This window comes from Styela clava, chromosome 12 (assembly GCF_964204865.1).
Source record: "Styela clava chromosome 12, kaStyClav1.hap1.2, whole genome shotgun sequence".
In the NCBI taxonomy this organism is placed as follows: Eukaryota; Metazoa; Chordata; class Ascidiacea; order Stolidobranchia; family Styelidae; genus Styela; species Styela clava.
Genome location: NC_135261.1, coordinates 13537032 through 13558219, shown reverse-complemented (window position 1 = coordinate 13558219; position 21188 = coordinate 13537032). Strand labels below are relative to the sequence as shown.

The 21188-nt window shown below is 33.2% G+C and overlaps 1 protein-coding gene across 2 annotated transcripts; it reads left to right on the top strand.

Moving 5' to 3' along the window:
- Positions 1-2661: 2661 nt before the first annotated feature.
- On the top strand, positions 2662-19921 carry LOC120330311 (oxytocin receptor-like). 2 transcript variants are annotated; one of them, XM_039397199.2, is made up of 8 exons: positions 2662-2972; positions 8545-8720; positions 9460-9640; positions 10556-10660; positions 15391-15514; positions 15835-15990; positions 18191-18414; positions 18571-19921. In XM_039397199.2, exons 1-8 carry the CDS (start codon positions 2760-2762, stop codon positions 18694-18696), a joined length of 1305 nt encoding a protein of 434 aa, XP_039253133.1. In that variant the 5' UTR covers positions 2662-2759; the 3' UTR covers positions 18697-19921. The 2 variants fall into 2 exon arrangements, with proteins under 2 accessions (XP_039253133.1, XP_039253134.1); XM_039397200.2 differs by having other exon boundaries at positions 18191-18315; positions 18571-19919.
- The last annotated feature ends 1267 nt before the right edge of the window (positions 19922-21188 follow it).

The window sequence follows — 21188 nt, the reverse complement described above, 5'->3', positions numbered from 1 at the left end:
TCACCGTATTTAAGCGATGTGCGTTTTTCTATCTTGGTTAAATGGGAAGAAGGCGACGGTTGAGGGTCATTAAAAACGGCTTATCCGTCTTTCTCGAGGATCTTTCGCTCACAACAGACTGAGCAACAGTATCAAGCGCAAAAATCAAAAAAGGGTGGCTCGAATATGTTCGTTATTTTTGCAATGCATCTAGAAGAAAATTTTAATTTTTTTTGAATAGATCAAACTCAAATGTTGCAGTCAGTATTGTCGATAATGAATAAGCTTTTTAGGAAAAATTCGAACGCCTAAAAGAAAATTTTTGAGATTTCGAAAAAAAGAGTTTGCGAAAATTGAAAAGATATTCTAACTTCATTATATCATAGAATATCATTTGCATTTGAAAATTTCAGATGATTATATTAGTGTAAACAGTAAGTATAATTCTAAAATGCTGTTTGATAAAATTTTAGTGCTGTTATTCTAGGAAATTGGGCCCGATTACAAGTAAAAATATTTACACGCGTTGGCCTATAAATAATTTTCTTAAGATACACACACAGAATTTATAGTTTTATCACATCAACTATATTTATCCAATTTTGAACGTCAACCCCGCGGGCGCAACAAATTTTGCGTATTTTGAGTATAGTATACGACACAGAGTCGCAGATTGGCCATGAAATTATTGAGATGTAAAAGTATGTTCAAAACAAACAAAAATAATAAATTAATATGTAACACAGCAGGAGAGGTACCGAAATGATATGGTGTAGAAATTATACAGCGGCGAGGAAGTAACTATTATAACATTAATTTTTCGAAATGTTAGGACGTTTTTTTGAAGTAGTAAATGAAATTGAGAATATACTTGTTAACGTCATTTCAATGGAAAAGTAATTTTAATTAGTTTTCCCCGCGGTATTCCAATCTTTCAATAAGACAGTTGTATCATATACGATTTGCTTTCACTGAAGCCTTCGATTTTATGTTTCATATTGTTGCAATAGTGTTTTAAGGATTCACTTCTATAAATTGGGTCGATACTTCGAAATTTAATATATCAATATTGAAATTGCAGTAATGGTTCGAGAATTGACATGCAGATACTCGGTCGATACTTAATAATCGATAGGTTAACTAAATTTGCAGGTAGAGTTCGTACCTTCAATTTTATTCAATAGTGGGCTAAATGTTGGATACAGTTTATTCGTTAAACACGATATATGAATAAATGAGATTTGAATTTCTTTCTGGCTTTATTGACAGTGCATGAGTACGTTTTGAGCTTGATAGTGCTAGTGTATTCTTGAAAAAGACAGAAGGAAACATCGGTTGCCATGGAAAAATTTAGTGTTTGGTGTAAATTTCTTGTGTTACATTGTGAGTCGTTAATATGAGTATCCATAGGGAAGATACTGCACATAAAGACGGTGAATATTTGCTAAAGGGGTAGATTGCGAGACACAGCTCTAGCCAAGCTTCCATTTTTCTCGGTATATGATATTCCGGCATAAATTAACCTATCTTAACTCTAAAATCTTACTTATAATCCTATGCAAGCATCAAACGCCTCCGCGATCAATGCAAGAGAAATTCATAATTGATTTTAGCGTTATATTAAAAAATCGAAAACTTGAAGGACTTGATGAAGGATTAGGTATAATATATTACGCGATAGAAGATGGATGTTTGTTTTGTCTAGCCAATTCAAGTCCAGTGCTCGATTCCATATCTAGCCAATGTCGACGAACATGTAAGCTGTAGGACCAAATCAGACAATTTTGTAATACTTGGAAGTTAGAATAAGATTATAGAATTTTCAGTATAGTCTTAAACTATAACTGTCAAGACAAAAAGTTAGAACGAGGTTGTTTAGTGGTCAGTGGTGAAATTAGGACAGTTAGTCGATAACATTTGGTCGTATCATTTATTTTCATTCTGTATCTCAGAACGTGAATTAGGTCATACTAGTAACATGAGGACTGCATATTTTAACTGTATTTGAATATGGAAGAGAGATTCTTGCTGACCGGTTTTAGGTTGTGTCTTTCTTTATATTGATGGTAGTCAACTTTGCCAGTTCCTTCATCTGATTACTATGAAGCACGAAAGTCGGGTATTTTCGCAAAATGGACTAATAACTGCATGTTGTATGGGAATCAGAAGAAAATGCTGCTAAAGCCAGGGCGGTAAACTGACCTTCGTAAACAAAGTGGCGGAACTGATACCGCTAATTACCGCCCAGTGGCATTCCGACCATACCAAGCGCTGCCACCTACTGCAACTTGCAGCCGCATAAAAAAGTCAGTTTCAAGTTGCTATCTTCAAATTGTGCTATAGTTGGGCTGCCAAAATCACAAATAAATCTAAGTCAATAATGGATTTAGACGAGACTGTTGGTATTAATATTCATGATATCTTTCTTTGAACATACGGTAGTTGAGACGGCTGATTCTGATTCCTGAGTCATAAACGCTATGGACCCTAATTCAATTATTGCTTACTACCGTAATATTTGAATAACAGTCGAATGATATATATGCATATGTATATTGATAGCATGCATTATATCAGTCAGATTGTTATAACTTGTGCGTTCTCCACAATATTTAAATGCAGCTCGGTATTTTGAGCGTTTTATTGATAAAGACTAACTAACAACTAACTATTTATGAATTTAATTTTTCACAGAATTATACTAAGTTGTACACATTCTATTGTGTTCAATTTCAATTTAGTTTCAATCCGTTTTCTGGTCGGAAGTTGCCACACAAACAATGGCTACCATTCAAACGTATACTGAAATGTTTGATGAAAGAATGTCTCAAGTCGAACCAAACACAACATTCAACGAAATCTATTTGGATTCAACCAGCTCGCCTGTGGTGATCCAGCAAAAATCATGTCCTCCTCCAGGATTGCCGCAGAGGGTATTGACAGCGTACTACATAGAAATAGCTGTACTGACTGCAATCTTCATTTGTGCAATGGTATGTGTAAAAAGGTCTATTGTGTGCAATAATTAATTTAATCGCCAACAGGGCCATAGGTGAAATTTTGCACAAGCGTTAAAATATAGAAATATCGAAGATTTTTATCGAATAACGAATATTTTTTACTAGATATCATTTCTCATTTTGTTGTACAGTATTGAGAAAATGAGATGGATATGGTAAATTACTGCAGCGGAAGACAATTCCTCCTCATGTATATTTCTATGCTGAAAATGCTTTGAACTTATTTCGTGGCGGAATTCTGTCAATACTAGTTATCGAATTTCTGAAAAAATTGAATCGTTGAAGTTGTACTGGTCGCGGTTCATAAATTGTCGATTTTTAATTTCTTGATTCGGCAGACTGCGCAAAGCGAACAATATGCTGAGTAAATGAGGTGGAATGCAATGTGATGCTCCCAACCTAATCACACGATGATAATTGATTTAGAATTGTTGATTTCACATCGCAAATAAAGATCCTTTTAGCAATGACCGACATCAAACGGACTTTTTTTTGAAATCTTGCCCAAAGCAAAACCGCGAGTGTTTCTTCTCAAGCCAATGACAGCATTGGATATGACGACATGACTGACCGCCGATAGGCATTCATATTTATTTTGTGTTTATGCTTTTTTGGAACCTTGTCCAGAGACAAGAAGTGATAACATTGAAAAGAATTATATTAATTAATCAATAAAATGAGTCATTTACTTCAATGACGGAGATGCAAAACGCAAGACTTAGAAAACACACCTTAATTTATTGAAAATATTGACACTTATTAGGCTGCTTTACTTTTATACCATATTCTTTGATTGGTTTGAATTAAATATCAAAAGAATATAAGAATTTCGATCCTTGTCTTACAAAATATTTCACTATGTAATTCATAAAGACATATCTGTCATATCTGTCTAAAAAGACATATTCAGGTATTCAAGTTCTAGTTCACGTCCATCAGAAAGACAGAAACTTGAAAGTACTTCAATTTTAAGGGAACAATCTCAAGGCTAGATTATCTTCGAAATATATTAATATTTAATGTTACAAGTTTTGTACCGTGTATAAGCCATGTAATCCACTTACACACTTGACGTTTTCGTGTAATTAGTTCAATATGAATGATTGTCTCTTCTAAACAAGTAATCATTATTAAATCAAAATTTTATTTATGTATGTATTTTTATTATTTTTCTAGTAAACTGGAATATTTTCAATAAAATAGTCACCAAACGAAAGAACCATTGAAAAAAAAAAATTCCAATGCAAACTACTTTAATTAAATGACTATTTTTTTCAAGTTTTGGATAATATCAAGAAAACGGATATCCAGCAAAAATTTTGAAACTATCCGGCACGCCAAAAAATATTGTCATCAGTTTATTGTAAAATTTTCTGTTTAATGTTCATTTCATTTCAATAAGTTTTTTTAAAATCTTCAAACAAGTGAAATATTAAAGCCAAAGTACTAGAAAACGCATAATTACCTTCGGAAATGCTAATAACGGAACCAAATTAAAAATCTATTGATCCACGGATATACATGAATAGAGCTGACGTTTGTTTTAAGTATATAAATTATATTTATTCTGAATTGAATAAAATCGTCAAATGTTTATTACTTAGTTTCGTGTTTTTATTTCCATTATGATATAAAGGCATGCGTGCGAGTGACTACACTTTGCGTGCAGTATCAAGTGCGCCGATAAGCAACGACAACGAAAAAGTTGATCCATATTTTTGACGTGATTAGTCATGTCTTAATTCATATCAGGGACGGTCTTCAAGTATGCGTTGAACCCCCTTCTGTTTGCTGCATTCAATTCCATGCCTGAAATAGGATCCTGTGAGGATCTCATTCTAACAAAAACGCCTATCTAGATAAACTTTCTATCATGCCCGCAGTATTACAGAAAACAAAAATACAGATAGCCACGCTGAAATAAATATAATTTCTACCTAAAATGATCACAAAACACTTTACCATATAACCATCGTTTCATAAAAGGGATTTGGTTGCATAATATTGATTTTTGAGTTGACTGTTGGAACATGGTGATGTATTTCACGCGAATAATTACTGTTTCGATATTGTGAAAGAACGATACGCTTATTTTTTAGTATAATATTTCGACTCTATAATAATACCAGTTGGACGCCTCTACCATAAAAAATAATTGGATCGTAACTACCAATAATGCTATGCTAACGTCGCTTTATCGATTTCCATGCTGGGATCATGCCTATACTAGATGAGGCCTTTTAGTGTTTATTTGTCACAGGAGTCCTTTCGAGAAATATTTACGTATGGCGGCTCGCCCTATTCATCGACTCAAGTTCAAAATATTTGAAAATTTACATTCTGAAATGAACATTGGTGAACAACATATCCCATGTGTTAGTCGTTATTATTATTAGCTTTGTATTCAATTGTTTCATAGGTTTTCGTATTCATCATGTCATAGTTTCAAAATGAGGTTTTAGAATCGGTGAACATCAAAACCGATATGTCACACAAGCGAAATTTTCTTTGTGATTTTTTGTTAAATGATATATAAGTAAACGTTTAAAAAGAAAAAAAACATATCGGCGGTTTAATTAATGCAGAGTGCGAACAGTTTGGCATTCTGGGACAAACCTATAAAATTTTGATCATTCCGAATTCAGTTCCCTTCTTCATTTACCTGTCTGCTTTTAAGGTTTCTAATTGTACTGGATAATTAACCGATCTAATGTAAAGCAATTAACAATGTTCCCATTGTTTCACTGATTAAATGCATACTACACCCTCATTTCCAGACTTTGGATCAAATATTTTATAGGCTTCATCCTGGCGAAAAATTTGAAACATTTATTCTAGTTTGTAAGTGCTTATGTCTAAAACAAGCCCTAATCAGTGTCTCTCTTTCGCTTGGATAGCCCGAACAGACAGACATAATGTTGTAATCTGACCAGCAATTTTAATAACATTAATAAGCTTTAGCACATATATGTTGAAATAGAAAAAATAGTAAAAGTGTAAAACAAACAGCCAAAACTAATCCTACGTTACAACTATTGATGATATTTATATAAACTATGGAGATGTTTTGCTACTTGAAAATGTTCAATTCTTGCATTCAAGTTTAGGCTACGTCATGGTTACTATAAGTAACTTACGACCCTTCAAACATGACTCGAGCGTTCGTTTCGTAGATACAATATCGATTTTTATTGAAATGTTTTTCTACTTTTTCTTTTATCTAATTATCCTTTTTAACCCTAAACGACTCTTTATTGTGGCGCGTGTTCGATGATGGCAAATTTTTCATGAAACTCTAAAACCAAAATCGATGATAAAATCATTTACGTAAAATCATTCAAATAAATAAATGATTAATTGAAAAGCAAACGAACCTTTATACATGTTTATTGAATTAGTCTTTGACAGTACGCTTTCAGTTTGTCCGTCTGACAGCACTGTGGAGTGCCGGCAGGGTTATTTATAATTTACTATAACGTCACCAAAAGTGTGTAACCCGAAAACAAATGAAAGGCTTAACTGTTCTCACGATCTCAATTCAACCGGACACACTCAGTCAAAATAAGAGAAAATCATCTTGAAGTAAAATCTTGAGGGATATCGAAATATTTTTCAGAAATAATGTGAATCAATAAACGATGCGTTGGATTTTACTTGAATTTTAATCATGGCATCATCCAGATTAAAAACCACCTATTTTACCGGAGTCTTTCAATAAAAATTAAGCTCCTGTATATTTTGATTTACAGTCCAACATTATGTCAGGCTAACAAAGGTTGTTTGAATTGTTTCCAGCATTTTGTGATTAGGCTTCATTTTGGGAATCTCTTTTTCTTTAAACGAATCGTAAAATGAATAAGAACCTAATTGCTTTTGAATATACTTTTCAGTATAATTTCTCTAATTTCACTAAGTTTTGACAAATTTGACAACTTTCTAATCGCTGTAAAATAACTTTTTTAATACTATTTTGGTTGTACTGTTTTACCACGTTGGATTCGGGTGTTAAGTGCAACTCATATGAAATATACAATATCCTAATTAGAAGCAATGTTTTCAAATTCTTGCTATTTTGTTTTCAAAACAATCGGCCACAAAACAAAATCCGTGCGTTTAAACACAAAAATTTGTTTCCGGCATTGCGAGGTAAAAAGAAAACTGGAAATCGATAAATGTTGTCTCGGGACAGAGTATCGGATTTTTCTTTCGTCGAAAGATTTTTTTCATCGAGTAATCATTTTATGTCACATTTCTATTTTCGCTGAATTAATTTCACTCGAAAACTTTCGTTTGGTTCCGCTCTAATTGCCAATAAATCATCGCTGCGACCTGCTTTAATTATTCATGTGTTATTTTATTACAACTCAGGTTTGCCCACAAAAACTACACTCCGCCGAACATGTCTTAATGAAAAGCACGGCTTCAAAGTTACAGGTTATCAATGCACCATGCATGGGTGGAAATACTTTTTCAATATATAAGATTTTTCTTTATTCATATCCAAGAGATATATGTTTGAAAAAAAATTTGAAATCAAAATAGCATTTAAAAGGGATATGATTGATATTCGACAAAGACTAGATTTTATTCGGTTTTACACAAAAGAATGAAATTGAATTTAAAGGTTGAAAAGGGAAATATTGGTTACATACCAAAGGGTTCAACTCAGAATTTGTCCCTGGAGCATGGTTAGTTGATCAATCACCTTAATTTGATAAAAATAATGAATATTCTAGTACTAAAAGGTTTAACGTTTGTTTACGAAGAATTTTGCATTCTAGATTTTCAACATATCCATACACACTGGTAAATATCGTGTGACGTCAGGCTTGAAGCGGTTTAAAAGTCAATATGATTGGGAGAACAGTTATGTGGTAACAATATTCACATAACTGTGACCTCTAACCTGCGATAAATTGTATGCTAAAAATGACCGAAAAATAATAACGAGCAATATCAAATTCACACAACAAAAAATTCGTATTATGCGCAACATGATCATATTTGCACATGGATTATGTCCCATTGATACTCACTAAACCATATAATAAATAAATGTATTGCATTTTAAATGTAGATAGAAAAAATTTTCTATAATAAAATTTGACCAAAGCGAGGTCACCAACACTCACACAAAAGTAGATGTTTGATCTCTAAGTATAGACGACCACTGAAGTGTATAGTGTTACCGAGGTTATAAAATCGGTGGAAGATATAAATATCGGTTAATTAAGGTGGTTGTAATTACTGATTAACTCGAGGCTTAACGCAGTTCAAGGAATTCCAAAAAACAGCTTGGAAGTAGAGAACTTCTTATATATATCTGAAGTTATTGAAAAAAAATCTATCATGTTGTTTACTTGTTTTGCGTCTGGTTGGTACACTGACAGTGAAAGTATGGTAGCTAATAGCCAACTGAGGATAATGGCTACGGAAACTTATTAAGGAAGACACAACTTAGAAGATTATATATAAAAAATATCATATCAATGAAAAAAATTAATGATGAAATTACATGAATAACTGAAACTTTCAATATTTTCAGTTTGGAAATTCCTGCGTTTTGCTGGCTGTTTATCGACGTCGTGCAAAAAGCACTCGTATGCATCTGTTCATTGTTCACCTTGCTGTTGCGGACATTATAGTCGCCTTGTTTCAGGTTTTGCCTGAAATTTTGATGCGATTACTTTGTGGATTTCATGCAGGGGATGCAGCTTGCCGGTAAATTTCAAAATATTCATTAAATTTGTTTAACTAGTTTCAAATAAGTGGCAAAAATATGAAAACTGATGATATAAATACCGTACTAATCATCTTCCGAATTTCGTATGAAATAATAATCGAAAAATGAATAAAATTTGTTCTTTTCTAAATGCTAATAGTTTTAAAACGTTTTCAGTATCGATCCAAACAAATTGACAAAACAAATTTAATTCGTTTTCCCCTCGTTTATTGAGCATGAAAATTCAATCTTGAGACCCTGGGTTGGGTAGTTAGCATATTGTCGATGATATATATTTGAGAATAAGCCATGGGTGAAGATTTTATTCTGAGATTGCAGGACCAATTTATTTTTACACATGCGTGTTGTCAGCCTAATTCCGCGTGGAATGTAGTCCAACGATTTTACACGTGATAACAGTGCTGTGTAAAAATAAATTCTGCGTGTTTATCAACGAATCTTTTTTTGGTTAGCGCACGCAGAAAAATTGTATATTTTAACTTGAATTCTAATGGTAAGAAGGATGCGTGCACGATTCTTCTTTTTAAGCAGTACAAGATGAGGTGTATTATCACATCAAATGCTTTTGTGGGGGGATGTTATTATTGGTTAAAGTCTCGTATGCCACAATTTAAATTCAATGCAGCTTCATTATAATTCCATAAAGGCTTAAAAACGTCCAGATTTATTTTGATCCAAGAACATGGCTATACTGACATAAAATATCCGTTTTTAAAGGTTGGTGAAGTATCTTCAGATTGTTGGAATGTACGGCAGTACATATGTTCTGGTATGTACAGCCATGGATCGGTATTTAGCTATTCGATATCCGATGCAAACGTTCAAGCAGTCGAAAAAAAGAGTTCATGTCGCTATTTGCATGGCCTGGCTGTTGTCTATGATACTCAGCACACCTCAGGTAAATGTGATTTTCATACTTATCCAGGGAATGAGAAAATGTCGATAGAGTGTGAACCACGGATTTCGTGGCAAAAACTAGGTGAACCACACCTCTAGATGAGACGTCTCTCGCGGTAATTAAACCTTTAATCTACATAATGCTTGAAATGCCAAGTCACATTATCAGCTTATAGAATGTAGTTATACATATTTGTTTATTGTTATGAAAATCAAAATATAATTTAAAAAAAGAAGGTTTTTTTGCAGTAAACACCGTCGGGAAATTTTCTATATTAAAAATTCGACAAAATTTATAACTGACTTTAATCCACCTTGCTTGATTATGCAGAAAGGATTAAATTTGTCTGTTTATTGTGGATGGCGATTAACGTCAAGATACAAGCTCTAAATAATCTAATTTTCTTATCCGTTTAGCTGTTTCTAAGAAAGGCATTCAAGCCACAATTCAAAATAGAATGGCTAAACAGCAAATAAGCAAGTTTTCATGATTTTGTTTAGGAGATTGAATCTTTCAGGTTTTAATAACATTAATAGGTCGCCTTGGCAACTATATCAAAATCATCAAACGTATGTCTACCCATTTTTTAAAATACAGCTTTACAAAGTTTTGTATTGCTGTTACGGGGTTTGTGTCACACCATTGGGAACAAGACTTTGTCAATCGAAGTTCTGGCGCTATATTTTTGTTTGCATATTTTATGACCGATCTGGGTTCGGCCATGGAACACCTGTGAATTGTGAAAATCGGATCTTACCAGTCCGAAATTACTATATTGAATCCGTTCTGCAAAGCCAATATGGAAAACTTCAAAGCCTAATATTATACATTATTGAAATATGAAAATAGAATTATTTAAATAGTATGCCGATGAGCATCAATAAACTGATAATAAATTCAAATTTTTCTACGCAGTTGTTTTTCTTCGGAATTGACGAACATCTTCCATACTGCAGAATGTACGGAATATCAACAGTCGGCAAGAAAATCTATGTCACCTGGTATTTTATATCGGTACTGGTAAGTTGCAATCACTTTTAGATTGGGAATCACTTGCAAGAAAAGTGCCAGATGTATAAACAAAAAACACAAATAGATAATCATCTATGGTATGCAGCTGTTGGGGGAAATATAAATAAATGGAGCTGATTTTCTCTTATTTAAATTAGGCCTTGTTTTTGAGCTGCTCTATGACCGCGAGTAAAAATGAAAGAATAGAAATATCAGTTTTTTTTTACTGAGAATCGAAATTGCATTTTAGGTAAACAGAAAACAAAAAATCAATTCTAATATAGAATTTAAAATGGGTGAAACAAATTCGCAATTCCCTTGGAAATGGGATAACAAAATTGAATCGACGATCTTATCCAATCGTTTTTAAAAATTGATTTAAAGTAATGTAATCTATAAAATAATATATAAAATTAATTAGTTATTAAATTAATTGAGTAGAAAATGATGTTGTCAGAAATATCACGAAGAATTAAATTAAATATATCCAGTACATACCAGATTACGGTATAAATAGTAATTAAAAAAAAATGTCAAAATACGAGAAAAATTAAAACCTTACCGATTTAGGCATGTTTTTGATAATTTCTTACTACATGAGGTGATCAGAATTAACTGGTTAATGGTAACCATAGAATAGATCTTTATTTAAGGCTCGCATTCCTTTTTCGTTTGGCCCAAAATTGATCAATTATATATACATCGCCAACAAAAATTTATGGTAGGGTCAGTAGCCTAACGTTAGAGTTTGAATTGTTAAGGTATATAAATATTTTTGCAGTTTCCCACGCCATCGCTCCCAACAAAGTAATAATAAAGCAATCAGTACCTAATATGTAAAGAGCAGTTTTGATTTTAAAGGCACTGTAATTCTTCAGTTCGAAACGCCCTATACAGGATAATAAACTTCGGATACGGTGACAGGGCGGGTTTTAAATCAATAGTATTTACCGGTCGTCGCCAGAATACTCGGGCGTAACGGAATATATCTTAATACCATTTGCATACAATTTTCACAAATCTTTCCTGTGTTTCCGCACGACTGTTTTCATTGACATGTGGTCATTGCGTTTTGTGATTAATTGACTGAATCAAAAAGAAGTTTATAAGAACCCAAATTATTAATTCGCTCGAAATATATTGAGTAATCTGATATATCAGATTTTTTAAGCTAATAAGCAATCGTCCATCATGAACTTTCTCCCACTAGAATTCATACCGTATATGCAAATTCCAACAACAAGGCACGTTTCATGTAACTGTCATCGCCATGATTTTTCATATTATCATCTCCAAAATTAGATCACGTATTACAACCATAGTCACGAGATATTTCTTGTAGTCAAGGCACAGAAGAACCGTCCTGAAAATCTCGAGACTTAGACGGCCATGCTTTCTCTTAGTCTTAATAACAATTTGAGGGCTTTGTACAAGCATCCTCGTAAATTGGGTTACCGAACACCTAGCTATTTCCAGACAGACCTGAAATTAGAATTTCAAATCTCAAAAGTTGTGACCAGGTAGTTACTTGTGACCAATCGAGCAAACGGTAATATATGTGCTCCATCAATCAACAGTGACACACTCACATGGAAACTTTCCATTACGGAAAATTCCTAATTAAATAATTATATATCCGATGGTATATATATATATATATCAGGTATATACATTGCTTATAGTACACTTTCGTATGTGACGTTACACGACTTTCTCTCGAGGGAATTTTAGCAGAATAGATACCACGAATATTATGATACAAATTAATGTAATTATGTGTTTACTACGAACTTGACTTGTGGCCTTGCTGGGAATTAAAGGAATTGCGATATAGAGAAGACTAGAGCGAATTGTAAATATTATACTGGTGGTTAAAACGGAACATTTGAGTATCGTGTAAAAAGATGTGGCTCATCTGGTTATGTGATGTCGGTCACCACAATTTTTAATTGAAATTATTATATTGTCAAAATGTCTAAATATTTATATTGATCCCATTTAATTTTTTCTTTCCCCAATCAACAGTATGTTCATGCGTCATTCTGGGGCCACCGCAAACAATAAAAAATATTTAAGCTGATATTGTATTCGACAATGGCATTTCCCACATTAAAAGGGAAAATATAATATACCCATCGAATAAAAGCGGTCCTTTTGCAATGAATATAAAAAAAATCAATTTACCTACTGGTTGCGTTTTATTAACCGGATTTTTTAATTGTGACCCAACACCGCCGGATAATAAACATCCCCAGATGGGCTGGTTGATCCTTGACATTTTAATTTTTTATAATATGGTTTATATTCGTCGTTATTGGATAATTCTTTAGTAATATATTTGTTCAAACGCAAATATAGTTTGTAAAAAGACGATTTTTCAATTTTTATGATTTTTATAACTTATTATCGAATCAGGACATATGGTACGTGCGTTATGTCACAATAGTTTATGGTCGAAAGCTATATGGTAACCATGACAACAAATGCAACGACACAGCTTTTAACAAGCTAACGTCAATCTATAAAAAAAATAAAACATATTTTAAAACGTTAAGGTCATCCCGGTTGTGATCAATATTTCAGAGGTGCACGGAGTCAATTATCAGTACTGATATTGAATTAAAAAATAGCCAGACTATTATCTTACATGCATACCCTTCACTAAAACGGAATACTAGTATATACTCGAATATTATATTACTTGTAGTTCGGCCTGTAATTCTGCCCATTTTATGGGTTTACGAGTACCATATTTTTGCCCATTTAATATGCTTTTCCCTTTATAAATTTTTGGTCGGTACATAATTAAATGTATTTATAGATCGCGACAGGACAGCGTGTTTTATTCACATTCATACAAAAACATTCATATTTGACGTCTACTCGTTCGTTTTTCACCAAGTGTTTACGTCTATGGCACATTGGTCATTGCCAACTTTGAGACGTCCCCGGAGTATAATGTAGCGCCTATTTATATTTGTCGCGAATAGGTCATTTTCTTATAATGGTGCAAACCATTACTGATAAAAAAAAAATTTGGCTTCCATAGTATAATCATGTGCTTCCCTTTTTAATAATGGACGAACTGTTTTGTAAGAGCCAGCATCTGAAATCAGAATAAGTATTCATACCATTGAATGACTTGAGCAAAGTCTCGAGAGACTAAAGATGAATTGACTTTGACTTCGATTCAATTACTCCTATCTCTTAGTGGTTAGTTCAAAAGCAAACATGTCGCAACCTACTATAGTAAATTTGTGATATGCACAGCGCCGAATATATATGAAAGCTAGCAGCACGTAAACCAGTACGCGTCACTGATGTTCGATATTTCGAATCTCCCAATATATGTACTAAGAAAAAATACGGCATTATCATGTTGCTTATTTTTGTTGTGCTTCAGCCACCCTAACTCTTAAATATTTTTTGCATGTGGTATAAAATCCTTTCACAGATTGAAATATCGAGATGAAGAAATAATAACGGCTTGTTAGCTCTGACTTATTCGATAGCACAGTACAGATACCCACCCCCACATACGAAAAACATTTTTTTTAGTGGCAGTGGCCAATGATTATCACGAAATGAGTCTTTTTAGTTATGTTCTCTGATAACGAGATAGTGCTCATCAGTAGGCTATTTCCTAATTTAAATTTTTTCTATTTGTCAAATGATCGTAATGTATAGAAATGAGCCTTTAACTTTATGAGATGCCGAATTAATCCTTTTAATACATTTTGTATAACTCGTAGACATACGTTTGGCACACGTTCAATTGTGTAAACTGTAAAGGCTATTCTTATAACCGGAATGACCTTCGTATGAATCACAAGCAACAATGCATAACAACAGCCGTATAGATTTGTAGCGTTACACTTCTTTCATCAGACGTCCCGGTTAGACCGGACATTCCGAGTAAAATAGTAAAAAACGTATGTCTACTAATATTTCCCGGTATTTAAAATGTCTTCAAGAGTTGCAATTTCAAACAAAACTTTAATTTAATGCTGGCAATTCATGGGTTGCAAAAAGTAATAAAGGAAAAATTGCCGGTGGGGTTCATTTATCTGATTACACAATATGGTCACTATGATGTACAGGCATATAACATTTATTTTCCTGAAATTTTGCCATCGAGCTGCCGGGAATATTGTAATCCAATTATGACATAAAGTCCAATATTGGCTGCGAAGTGTGCAATAAATTAGGTAGCCAATCTATCAACGGCATCAAGAAAAGTCGGGACCTAGTAATCTGACTGGACGAGATCTATTTCGATCTGCACTGATGACTAAAAATATTAAACAGTAATGCGGTTATATACAAGTTAAAGCATATTAAATGTTTCGTTTTCAACTGGTTTCATTTGTCGTAAAGACATTTATAGTGGTAAACGCGTTGGCCTTAATTAATAGAATCACCGAATGAAATGAGGGGTTTGAATACATTGCTCGTCAAGTCGCCCGAGCTATTATAAAATGAGTTGACCATGCCAAAACAAAACTTCTTTTCAAAATGTAAAAGCAGATTCAATAATATATTTCTACTTATCAGTGGACTTTGTTTAAAAAGGTGTTTTCACTGAAATAAAAATTCCGTGTTGGAGTGAACGGTGAATCACTATCATGTCAACATTTTTCAAATTATATAATGTGCATGTTTCTCGTGCACTATATTTTTTTATTGATATCAAAAAAATACAGATGGCTACTGAACATCCTTAATTATTTTTGTGACAGGCACTGCCAGTAACTTTGCTGACGTTTTTCTATGGGATGATTGCTTTCATAATATTCAAAAACTTGCGTCAAAAAAGGAAAGCAGCAGCACCGAACAGTAGAACTTTGATACGAGGGAACGGAGGTAAGCTAATTTAATTTTTATATAATATGAGATTTTAACGAGTATTGCATTCAAGTCCCAGACAAAATAATAAAATCTTGATTTTATTCAAAAGTACTTGGGAAAATACATGTTTTTGTTGTTAAAATATACCATAAAATAATCAAGTATATACGCTACGGAGGTAAACGCTGTAGGTCTGTAGGAGAAGGAAACTGGAGGCGTGAATTTGGGCGAAAGTCGAAGGTCTTCATCGGCCTTGAAAAATTTTCAGAATCCAATTTCTTATTTTGTATTTTCTAAAGTTTAGATATTGTTCATTTTGTCTTTTCTTAATACAGAATTTGCGCCTCGAGCCAGCAACGTAAAAATAGTGTCTCAAGCGAAAATAAAAACAGTGAAAATGACATTTGTAATTGTAATATTATTTGCTCTCTGCTACACACCGTTTTTCACAGTTCAGCTTCTGAGTCAATGGAATCTAATAAACAGAAATGGTGAGCACGCAAAACTCATATTTAAAAACATATGACTCTCAATAAATATATATTTGTGTTCTAAGTGTGTTTTTTCAATATTCAGATCCACAATATGTTTTTTGTTGGTTTTATGTATTGTAAAATTCACATAATTCTTAGTTATTATTTTTAAGTTTTGTATATTTCGTACATTTCATACCAAAGAAATTGAGAAATTTCCGTGGTTTAAAATTGAATTTCATTTTTTTCGTAACTCCCGATAATAACAATAAGGAGATAAGCATAATATGTTACCAAAAAAGCCTGTCGGCAACGAAGAGTTTATCATAAACTATGGAACACAATTAAACACAACGATTGCATCATCTCACTGAAAATGTTTAATTTTTCGATAACAAAGCGTTGACGAAAAACTGACAATACTGTTTTCGGAGCTCTAATCCCCAAGGATCTTGCTTTAAATTGGAAATAAAAATCTCGTGTTATGTCAACAAAATAAAAATCATCTACAAGTCAGAAAAAATTGTGGATATTAAATTAAAATTTCATTCTTCACAATCACGAACCTACGTGCAATTGTCAAAATGTGTCTGAAACTCTGGAAAATTTTCGAAAATATCGATTTATACTTGTAATACGCACCTCAATATATTAAATCATCTTTACTAATGCAGAAAACTGTGATTCACTAACACATGCCAAACCAAAGTTTTCCGTGGTTTTATCGTCTTCAACCAATGATTTCCTTGGTTCAACAACGCCTTATTTTTAAAAAATATTCAAGGTCATATTCACGACATTTTTTCATGCTGAATTGTCAGAACAAAAAACGATAAATAACAACGGCGCCATACAACTGAAATGAACAACTAACATATGTTAAAATCAATTTGGCGTTGTGTAAGGGCCAATTAATTCATATATTTACCTCCTGTGAAGTACTTCGATTTATTCCGTATTGTGTGTGCACAATGTTGTATCGACCCTCTCTGGGTTATTACCATTTCCGTAGTATTCAAATTGCCAATTAAAAAGATAATTATCTCCACCGTTTGCAAATTCTGCCAATTTAGTTTCGAACGATGCCATTCAAAAAAGCAAATATGATCGAAGACGACGGAAAGCTATTTGTTTACTACCAGATTTCAATTACGTATATGTCGAATCATTTAAACCAAAAACGCTTTAAAAAATTGAAGTATCACTGAATTTTCTACCGACCAACTCTGATGAAGGAAAAGAATAATCTTATTTATTTACGATCGGATTATCTGTCCAAAATCTAGACTTGCGTCGGTATAATATCGATTACTTCGTCAGCGACGCATTTTTAAAAATTCAAATCTGTCTTTTAATCGGGCAAATGCGCCTAAAATAGACGTCAGTGTCAGGGTATCGACCGGGCCTAATTTTTTTGCCTATTCGCTGCCGATGAATTTCAAGGAAGCTTTTTACCCCCTAAAAAGATAATAACGACTGTTTATCAACCAACTTGATTTATATTACAGGTAATGTTCAGAGCAATTTGATATAGTCAGGGGACCAATATATTTTGGGCTTTGTTTTGAGGATAACACATCACTAATCCAAGATTATTTTTAGGATTTTGCCAAGTATGATTTATAGTTGGGTCGCAATGAATCTCATTTGGAATATTTTTCAAAAAATTGTTGGATATACAAAACCTACGAATATTTTATAGTATATTCTCTTCTAAAAAGACATGTTCTACTAATCTTTTACTAATTGGCTTATTGTTTGGTAAAATATACCTTATATATATGGATTTTCAAACAAGAACAACTAAAACTAACCTTCATTCATGCTCCCTCTATGAAATGTTGGGTTGCCAAAAACGGTCAACAGAATGACTTAGAAAACATCACATATGTCACGTATAACGCGGGAAAAAATGCGGTTCCTCCTGGTATTCGGAATCCTCAGTAGACATAATCGGAAAAATATTTTTAAATCTTGAAATATGATCAAAATTTTAATCAAACCAATTTATCAAGATTAAGCTCGAACACGACTAGAAGCAGGACAGACACAAGCATTGAAATTTTTATATTATCCTCATATCGTATTTTTTGCACATTTTTACGATGAATATATTCTGATAATATTTGCCATTATTTTTTTAATTAGGCATTCCCTACGTATCGTATACATATTGTTATAAATTGACTGCGTTCTGAATAATTTTAATAACTTTCAGGTATAACCAGTCAAGTTATTCATATTCTGGCATCACTCAACTCGTGCGTGAATCCATGGGTATATATGGGATTCAGTGGACACCTACTCGGAGAATTGAAGCAAGCTTTCTTTTGCGGAAGTAATGTGAGAGAATCACTGCTACATTCATTTTCGTGTAATATTTATCCAATTTCATTCAGAAAGCTGTTTCATGCCCCTTATTCGTCTGTATTTGGACTTTTGGTATATAAAATTTTGCTTGTGTACGTTAGTCACTACCTCTCCGATCCATGGCTATTGTGTGAATGCTTTTCAAATTTTCTTGTTTCTTATTTTATTAAGAAAGATTTATTGCAATTTTCCGAATCTCACTCGAATAAAAATACTTTTATATTCAAGAAACGGGAGACTCAACCACCTCGGAGCTTCCGCAGCACCATGACAACAAATGTAGGAAATTCATCTATTACATACGCGGAAACATCACAATTCCACGGTCCAAATGGGGAAACCAGAGATCTGTGACGCTAATTTAGCATATTGACTTTGCTGGACAGCTCATCGAATACCTCATATATCAAACAGAGTCAACTCGAACTTGGAATGCGCCCTTCAAAACGTCAGAATTTCATTGGGCATGAAACCGAAATGAAATGCTTGAAAGAAGGGAATGCTCAAGAAGTATTCTCCGCAACATGCTCTCGCAGAAAATTTCTAGTAGGCTATTTAGGGAAACAGATAATAGAATAAGAAAGTTCCAAAAAAGTCACGACTGGTTGCAAAACACTCAGATCCTGAAGTGATATTTCAGCAGAATACTTGTTTCGTTTGAATAATTATGGATAAACAATACGAATCGCCTGCCTTTTTTGCTCTTAATTTTGTAATTTAATTGCTAGTAAGTTATATGCTTTGAAGCTGTGTGCCGTGAAAAACATCAATACGGCTTGAGGCCCTCCGATCACCATTCAAACGAACGAGAGTTGGTCACTTTTGCATGGCACTTAGACAGTTAAAACGGCATGAAGTAACCTGTTATGCCACAGAAAAGTCAACAACGATGAGTTCGATGTAAACAAATTTTGTTTTCAACTGTATGTTAGGCTATGTTTTTTGTTTCATTACTGTATTTTATACTTCTTCAATTTTCAAGTGATTGCTATTTTATAATTAATTATATTAAGTTCCTGCTGAATATTATTGTATTATGGGTGTTGTACAATAATTATTACTTCTCGTCTATACAAGTATACGAGTACAGTATTTTTCCGTAAGGAGTTCAAAACTGGTTGCAATTTTATCCGAGTTGAAAATTTGATTCATTTAGGTGTGGTGCGAGTAATCTCGCCACAAAGGAATATACTATTACATCTTTATAACGAACATAGATGAGTTCCATTTTATGATATCGTGAAAATAGTCATTATTTCACGTGTGAATTTACCACACTTAGTATAGCAAATATGTTGCACGTATTATTATATTTCGATAGGCTTTGGATGAAATATCGCTCTACATATAAAAAATATATACATATATGATTTCAGTGTAGTTTTTTGTATTAATGTTAGTATATGTTCACACTGATTTTTATATTTTCTTTATTGTGAAAAATACGGCACTGATTAGTTTTTCTTTGTAGCACTGAATATTTTATAAATGTTTTATATGTATAAAATATGATGTTGCCTGATTTTGTTTACAAGTTTCCGTTCATAGAAATGAAGTAGAAAAATCAATCCGACAATCAAAAACCAGTGAAGTAAAAATATGGATTTCAATTCAAACATGACAGCTATGCTCAAATACGTGGATATGGAGGGCAAAACTCGGGAGGCAGACAACTCGACTACCCAGGGTACCGGTAACAGTACATGGACTGTCATAGCTTTTCCAGGTCCTGAGACAATGATTCATTCTACATGATTCAGTTTCAGCGTGAATTGAAATACCAACTGATCCAAGTCACTTCTGTATTACTAGGGATGTGCAAACATAGAATACATCAATCACTCATGCAGATTGCTGAGCGTTCACACGCAATAAAAAGCACGTTTTCATCAATAACTCACTACAGAAAAGAGTCATAATTGCGTTGAAAAAATATGGCTCCAATAAAAAAATTGAGAAATTTACCTCGACCATTAGTGGAAAGAAAAAAAAAAGATGGCGGCGATTCGAAATTATAATTTACTATTCGATTCGAAATGCCCAGCCCTGTGTATTACGAGATCTGGTACCGCAGTCTACTGTTTCCTATTAAAAACTTCGCACTTTTGCCGGCATTCGAGTTCCGCTGATATTCGTTCGCGGAACAGCCACAAGGTGCGCAAATTTTAAATCCGAACATTACCCTTAAATGATGTGTCAGCGATCCACATATTATTTCAAAGTGGGACAAGGAAGTACCTATAATTCGATTGTTAAGTATTTCGGACCTATGTGTCAAACAAAAAGAACGAAATTTTTTTCACTGTTTCATCGACTATTTTCTTGAACTTTGACCCTTTGCCATATCATAGCATTGTAAGATTTTTACCCTAAATTGCGAGCGAATATTTTTGGCATTCTGTTGCAACCAGGTTCAACCTATCTCAAGGACAAAATGAGATCTAAATTATTTGATTTATATGAGAAACATAACTAGAAACTTGCAAACTAACCCAAAAATTACGTGAATGTGATATTCACAAACTCTGTGGCTGGATTTCGTTTGTGGTCAAGATTAACTTTTTGGTAACGTGATATGCATATATAGCCGAATGGGCACACATATACAGTCAAGCAAACAAGTATTATATATATGCACATATAGTCAATCGATTTATGTGCAAGCGCAACCATGTGCTCCATAATAGGAGAAAAATTGCGATTACGAATGTTGTGTTATATTTATTTTCAAACCATCCCGGGAGTGTTTGCAAGTAGGGAAAAGCTATGAAACTTTGGAATATATATATTCATAAAGAAATGGGTTGGTTACTGAAAAGTCGGTCCAAATTGTAGAAACACAATAC

Bases quoted from the DNA above. Each gene is read 5' to 3' on its own strand.
- LOC120330311 (XM_039397199.2), top strand. From the start codon at position 2,760: ATGGCTACCATTCAAACGTATACTGAAATGTTTGATGAAAGAATGTCT. The intron at 8,721-9,459 runs GTAAATTTCAAA...CCGTTTTTAAAG, and splicing joins GCAGGGGATGCAGCTTGCCG to GTTGGTGAAGTATCTTCAGA. The intron at 15,991-18,190 runs GTGAGCACGCAA...AATAACTTTCAG, and splicing joins GAATCTAATAAACAGAAATG to GTATAACCAGTCAAGTTATT.